This window comes from Lissotriton vulgaris, unplaced genomic scaffold, assembly GCF_964263255.1.
Source record: "Lissotriton vulgaris unplaced genomic scaffold, aLisVul1.2 SCAFFOLD_2367, whole genome shotgun sequence".
Taxonomy (NCBI): Eukaryota; Metazoa; Chordata; class Amphibia; order Caudata; family Salamandridae; genus Lissotriton; species Lissotriton vulgaris.
Genome location: NW_028245537.1, coordinates 30,579 through 38,403, shown reverse-complemented (window position 1 = coordinate 38,403; position 7,825 = coordinate 30,579). Strand labels below are relative to the sequence as shown.

Genomic DNA, 7,825 nt, shown 5'->3' with positions numbered 1-7,825 from the left:
AGAGTCATTCAAGTGTAATAGCTATTGTTTATGTCACATGCAACTGTAACATGTAATATACAATTCACTGATGCAGGAGCTTACGTTTGAATACAACAGAAGTGCTTCAACTTTGCATCAGCTGGATGCCCTAGCTCTTGCACCAGTGGGTCCAATTGTGGCACTCAAATAAAGACACTTTCTATAAAATTTCCAAACTCCATGCCTTTATTACACACACCCACTTTCTTAGACACACCTCATTTCACCATTTTTCTTCTGTGGCATTGCAACATTCTACATTATATTCTTCACGATTATTTCTTTATTCCTGCTTCCTAAAACACTTAATTTGAGTCTACAGACCGGTAGGGGTGACAAGTTTGCTTCCCACTCCCTGTATAGTATAAACGCACACTAACACTACTTACACAGGTATGCTACAGCGGCCAGTATCCTACAGCACCCACAGCACATCACTTTACAACAATAAACTCACGACTTACACTCACAGTTTCATCCCCGACTCTTCAGACCGGTACCAGTGAGTACTTTGCTTCCCACTCCCGCTATACTCCAAACGCATACTAACACCACCTGCACACATATGCTACAACAGCCAGTATGCTACACCGCCCAGACATCAGTTTACAGCCCTCAGCTCACAGTTTAGGCGCACGGTTTCATCCCCGAATTTAACGGTACCTCACCTCTGCACCATCTCACTCTAGACAAAACAGCACTTTCACACCGGTAACAGTAAATACTTCGGTTCTGCCAGTATGCTACACACCACTCGGCTCACAATTTAGGCACACGCTTTCACCGCCGAGTTCACCAGGCCCTCACCTCCGCACCATCTCACAGTGGGCAAAACAGCACTTTCACACTGGTAGGGGTAAATACTTTGCTTCGGCCAGTATGCTACAGACAACTCAGCTCACAGTTTAGGCATACGCTTTCATCCCCAAGTGTACCGGCACCTCACCTCACCACCATCTCACAGTAGGCAAAACAGCACTTTCACACCGGTAGGAGTACCTACTTCACTTCGGCCAGTATGCTACAGCGCCCACAGCACATCAGTTTACAGCACTCAGCTCACAGTTTAAGCACACGCTTTCATCCCCAACTTTACTGATACTTCACCTCAACACCATCTCACGCTAGGCAAAACAGCACTTTCACACTGGTAAGAGTAAGTACTTCGCTACTGTCAGGATGCTACAGAGCACTCAGCTCACAGTTTAGGCACACACTTTCATCGTCGAGTTCACCGGCCCCTCACCTCCGCACCATCTCACAGTGGGCAAAACAGCACTTTCACACCGGTATGCCCAGAGCACATCAGTTTACAGCACTAAGCTCACGGTTTACACGCAAGCTTTCATCCCGGAGTGTACCGGCACCTCACCTCAGCACCATCTCAAAGTGGGTAAAACAACACTTTCACACCGGTAGGGGGGAATACTTCGCTTCACACTCCCTCTACAGCACACCCTAACCACCCTACAGACCTCACAGCGCTCCTACCCTCCTCTTTCCCACTTTTTTCTGCCCTTTTTCCCCATACTCGCTTCAACGGAGTCACAAAATGGTGGCCAACACTTCCTAGTTGCCACCGCTCACAGCCAATCAGCAGCAAACTTGTGCTCATAACGCCTCAGCCAATCAGATGGCCGAAATCCCAAATATCGATATCTGTAAATTTCGATAGTTCTCAAAAACTACTGAACAGATTTACACCAAACAAAAGTGTGTTTCCTAGATCAAGACCCTTCTCCCTGCCAAATTTGGGGTAATTCCTTCCACCTGTTCGACCTGTAGCCTTGTCTAAAGTTTCCTATGGAAATTAACATTAAAAAACACGTTTTGGGACCCCCCTTTTTCTCGGCCCCCTCTTGATGAATCACCCCCAAACTTTCAACATAGGAGTAGAACTCAACAAAGAATTCGTTTTGAACATTTTGCGAAGATTCGTCAATCAGCGCCAAAGTTATTGGGAATAGAATGTTGCCATTTTCCTATGGTAACTAGGTCCTAACTATAACTACCTACTGGCGACCGCCAGTAGGTAATATAGATAGATAGATAGATAGATAGATAGATAGATAGATAGATAGATAGATAGATAGATAGATAGATAGATAGATAGATAGATAGATAGATAGATAGATAGATAGATAGATAGATAGATAGATAGATAGATAGATAGATAGATAGATAGATAGATAGATGGATGGATGGATGGATGGATGGATGGATGGATGGATGGATGGATGGATGGATGGATGGATGGATGGATGGATGGATGGATGGATGGATGGATGGATGGATGGATGGATGGATGGATGGAGTTCCTGTTTGCTTAAAATGTTAGCATTCGACTTTGTATGGACATTTGAGTCAATATATCTGCACCCAAGGATAAACATCCATACAAGGTCACATTGAACCACTTTAATTGATGCTTTGCAGGTAAAGGCAGAGAGGTAAATTAATGTGTAGGGCAAGTGCAGTGTCTATTGTTCTGTTTTGCCCTTTTGGCACATCCAGCAGTTCTGGGGAAGGGGCACAAATGGGGACAGAACAAACAGAGCTTAGCAATCAAGGTTAGCTATTTTTGGAACCAGGTCTCATGAGAAAACCTTTTCACCCCTGAACGTATTTATTTCATTTAGTTCAAATTGTTTGTATCAACTTTGGAAATGTCCTTAATAAACAAAAACAACACATTTGACATAATTTTCAAATCATCAAACATGTGTTAGCATTTTGGTGGAGGGGCCCAGACATTCACAGCCCTGTCCATCACATGAAAATGCCATGTGTTTATTTAATGTAGCCCAAATATTTATTCATCCTAGAACTTTACTTAAATGTAACGACTGTTGAAATAATAGTGTCTATCATTTTAGAAACAAGCATTGCCAGTCTCTCTGGAAAACATTGGAAGAACCCTTCATTGTGACATATGCAGTCTAGAATTCCTCTAATGCAACCTTCTTCTCAAGCAAAGGGAAGCTTCTACCTGTACTCCGAGTTTCTCTCTTTGCTCCCAGATAGCGAGTTTTGTGGATAGAGCATCAGCATGGCAGCTGTCGTAATCGACAATGGATCCGGGATGTGTAAAGCCGGAGTGGCCGGAGAAAACACACCGCGGTCTATCATGTCCACTGTTGTGGGGTATCCAAGGACCAGGCCAGCCATGTTGGGAGCTGGACACAGGGAATACTATGTTGGAGAAGAGGCTCAAGCAAAAAGAGGAATTTTGCGTCTGCAGTTCCCCATGGAGCATGGGATTGTGACCTCATGGGACGACATGGAGAAAATATGGAGGTATCTGTACCACCGAGCACTGAAGATAAAATCTAGGAGCAGACCGGTGCTGCTCACCGATGCGCCACTGAACCCTCGCCAGAATCGCGAAAAGATGGCCGAGATGATGTTTGAGCATTTTCAAGTGCCTGCGATGTACGTGGCAATGCAGGCTATGCTGGCACTGTATGCATGTGGGCACACCACCGGAGTTGTCCTAGACAGTGGAGATGGGGTTACCCACTCGGTGGCCGTCTTCGACGGCCATAGTTTGCGGCATAGTGTTTCACGAATGGATTATGCTGGAAGAGACATTACAATGTACCTTACACGACTTCTCATGGAAAGTGGATTTTCCTTCCAGAGCTCCTCAGACAGAGAGATTGTGAGAGATATCAAGGAGACCCTGTGCTACATAGCCCTGGAACCTAAGATAGAGCCGAAAGACCTCCTTCGAGTCTATAATCTTCCTGATGGTAATAGCATACATATTGGTAGCCCACTCTTCGAAGCCCCAGAGTCCCTTTTCAATCCTAGTGCCGCTGGGATAACAGAGCCAGGGATCCACAATATGGTACTGTCCAGCGTCAAGAAATGTGACAAAGACATTCACAGAGATCTCTTTAGGAATGTGGTCCTGGCCGGGGGGTCAACGCTCTTCCACGATATTGACCGCCGTTTGCTGAACGAGATCCAGGGGCAAGTGGCAAGTCGAGTTCAGATCCGCATCATAGCCCCGCCAGAACGCATCCACTCCAGCTGGATCGGGGGATCCATTCTTGCATCTTTGCAATCATTTTCTCAACTTTGGGTTACGGCAGATGAATACAAGGAGCATGGGTCAGCCGCGATTCAAAAAAAGTGCTTCTAAAGGCTCGTATAGGGCGCCTTTATTAATCACCTAAAAGGTATAAAAATGGCAAATATGTTACAATTTTATATGTGACCCAATTTAAATTGAATATCCTAAGGTAAATTTAAAAAAGAAATCCATATGGATAGCAATTCTCTTCCGGAGTTTGGAGTTGAAGTTAGCAGCTACTCCATCATTATCCAGGTTTGCGGCAGGGTTGTCCTCTCTTTTCCATTTGTGGGTGTTGGCTTCTCCTCAGGCATTCATCACTGAAGGGTGCAAAAAATATTTAGTTATTTAGGATTTTTACAAGCTCACCACAGAAAGGATGAAATCTGCTTCTTGGCACTGCTTTTACTTGGATTAAATTTTTATGAGTTGAACTTGTTTTGTGATCTGTCTTTACTCATGTATTATAGTGAGGTTATCCAAACAGAACAAACTCTATCCTAATAGTTACTTAAATTATTTGACTAAAATACTCTCGCAACACTCAGTGACCAAATTCCCAATAAGGTATTGTTATGCATTTCAGGAATATTTTTACTTATTTCTTAAATGTTTTAGTTCGCAGAGTGTGGATGGTTTAATTCAAGACACAGCAAAGCAAGTGGTTTTGCACAAAGAATACCGCACACTATGTACTTGGGTAAAAGCCTTAGGCCTAATCCTAAAACCTAATTTTAGGCTAATCCGAAGCCTTCCCTCAAACCTAGACCTTACTTCAACCCTAATCATAACTCTAAGCATTGCAATTTGATTTTACAACAGGGTAAGTTATAGGAACAGCAAATATTTACAAAACAAAAACATCATAAACCAACAACTAAAATGTTGTTGTGTCAGCAAAGAAAATACATCAAAAAAGACCATACTAACAAAGGGACTTTTTGAGCTCCATCTCTAGAACCTAAGAGGAATACAAATGGTAATTATTATCATACACGAAATTCTATAGCCTTGATCATTGCCTCATTTATAGTGTTACTTCTAGGGCTCGAGGTAGGGTTGTGGGTTAGACTCGGTTTCTAGTATTAGTTAGCCACAGCCTTAGGTTTAGCGGTCAGTTTAGGGTTAAGATTAGGGTTGGAGTAAGGTTGTAATGGAAATAAATGCGGCTAGTCAGCAGCATACTACAAAGGTCCAGGGTCGAGAGTGGGCTTTGGGTTAGCATAAGATTAGGTTTCAGAGATAGGCCTATAATTAATTGCCAATAAATAGCTTGTTAGACCCATAATAAGTAAATAGTGATTAGAACACTATTCCAGGTGCCACGTCAAACCCAAGCCATTGCTGTCAAATGCATGGTCTTTACCACATGCCATAGCATTCTATCATATGCACAGACACAACAAATATACACAGAGTCATGCAAACACACACACTCCATCACACTGTATATCAACCACCATGGTGCACATGTGCCCTACTTTGGCCCAGGTGTTCTCCCAACTCTTCCTGTATCCTATCCTGTGCTCTGGTGGGTAAGTTCTTGTTATCTCCCATTCCTCCAAAATAAATCCATACGTGTGTAGCTAGGGCAGTTATCAATGCACACATGTGCACTGGAACATCAACAAGGGTTGACTTTGGTTAATTGGCTGGAATGGAGCCAACCCATTTTTATGGAGCAACCTTCACCAATGAGATGGAAAAGGACATTTGAAAGTGTCTCTGAGTGCTTTGAGCATGCAGGACAACGGGGGCCTAGAACATGCCAGAGATTTTTGTTGGAAATGCACTGTGTGTGTTTGCAAACTTTCTTCCCATTACCTGTTTTGTGGTAAATGTAACGACCTAAGAAGCCAGGGGCAGGGGCGATGCCCAAATGCGGTTGCCTTGATCACTTTGCCATAGGAACAAGCTATAGCTACTGAAAAAGCTTGACTATTTCGAACTGGTGGGAGTGACTCGCGATCCCTTCTGGGGGAGGAGCCGGACTGTTCCCGTGAGAAGTTGGGTGAGCACGGATTTTCATGTGACGGACCTCTGCCGGATGTGGCACAGTGGGTGGAAAAATGATGGGTTGAAACGCCTCTAACAATGATTGCTCATGGTTCAGACTATTTCGAAGTATTTCTCGCGTCTGTGCATAAAAGAAAAAAGGAATCCATGCAGCCGCACTCCATGCAGGTAAGAGCGGTGGGGCCGAGTGGGGGGGGGGGTTCGACGGACGATTATGTGGGGAAATTAAATAAATAATTAATTTTCTGTTGCAAGAAACAATTGTAGTCACGAGGTAAATCCAAGTAGAAGTTTATTTGTAAGTTACAGGAAGATAGTTGTTTTTAGATAAGCTGATACAAGCTGATCGAAGGTTGGTTCAAAGCTGATTCAAGGCTAGTTCATGGCCCCACCAGGAGCTGCATCTTTGCGGCTCAGTCCACCCTCTCCAACTGTCATTCTTCCAGTCCACCAGGCACACCAACATTCCACACAGTCATCAGGCATTCCAAGGTTCCATACATACACCCATGCATACTGGCTGAGCAGCAGAAATGTAAGTACAACATTTTCCCACATCATCGTCTGTCGAAATCACCCCCACCGGGCCCCACAGATCTTACCTGCACGGGCCGCTGTGAATCGTGGGAATGCATTCAGGTATGAGCGAGTCCCAGTCTTGGCGTAAAAGACAGGGGGGGGACATTGGACCTCGGTCGTTTTGAGACCACCGTACAGGCTCCACATTTTCAAGTGATGGTTTAAACATATGGCAGCCCATGGTTATTATTGGATTTGGATTTGTTTGATGTTTTTCTTCACTGCATCACATCTATAAATAGCTTGACTGGAGCAGAGGTGGCCTCTGTGATATTCTATCGTAGGACAGCGACCTTCGCAGGACCATCTAGCAGCAGTGCTATGTATGTGTTCTGCATTGACGTAGATGCTCGCGTTACAACATCTTGCTCTAATTAACATTTCTTTTGTGAGTCTGGTTCACAAGAGCAGCATCATGTTGTGATGTACATGGCGTGCCCGCTCTTACCGTAGATAGAATAAACACGTCCTAATCTGGAAGCAAGACCTTGGAACATTCCAATTCCTGCAAAAAGCTCACACGTCCTCTTTCTCAGAAAAACCACAAAATAAAAAATAAAAACAAATTCGGAAAACATAGGCAAAAAAACTGCCATGAAAACATCATAGTTGCAGAGAAGGGTTGCTCTGACATTCCTGTTAAGTAAACACAACCAGACTATTGTAACTGATCAGCAGCATGTGTTGTAGGGAATGTATGACGTTACAACACATACAATTACAATGCATGCCTTTACAACGCAGTTTTTACATCGCAACATCCTTTACAACGCATTCTTTTACATTGCATGCCATTACATCGCTTTTTCAGAAACTACCTTTATAACGCATTCCATTACAATGCATACCATTGCATTGCAATTAAGGTAAGTGTTGGATAGTATAGGGGTAAAAATTACTATTCTAACTCCAGAGGGTGCAACAGTAGAGTAAGTGTTGGATAGTGTAAGGGTACTATGCATTGTAATGGTATGCATTGTAATGACTTGCGATGTAATGCCTGCGTTGTAGTGACATGCATTGTAATAACATGCATTGTAGTGACATGCAATGTAATGGCTGCATTGTAATGACATGCTATGTAAAGGATGTTGCGTTGTAATGACTGCTATGTAAAGGTAGTGCGATCTA

At 43.6% G+C, this 7,825-nt stretch overlaps 1 protein-coding gene across 1 annotated transcript; it reads left to right on the top strand.

Annotated features, from left to right (window-relative positions):
* The first annotated feature begins 2,870 nt into the window (after nucleotides 1-2,870).
* On the top strand, nucleotides 2,871-4,191 carry LOC147666369 (actin, adductor muscle-like). The gene has a single exon (XM_086949100.1). It carries the CDS (start codon nucleotides 3,071-3,073, stop codon nucleotides 4,166-4,168), a length of 1,098 nt encoding a protein of 365 aa, XP_086805226.1. The 5' UTR covers nucleotides 2,871-3,070; the 3' UTR covers nucleotides 4,169-4,191.
* Nucleotides 4,192-7,825: the final 3,634 nt, after the last annotated feature.

Bases quoted from the DNA above. Each gene is read 5' to 3' on its own strand.
- LOC147666369 (XM_086949100.1), top strand. From the start codon at position 3,071: ATGGCAGCTGTCGTAATCGACAATGGATCCGGGATGTGTAAAGCCGGA.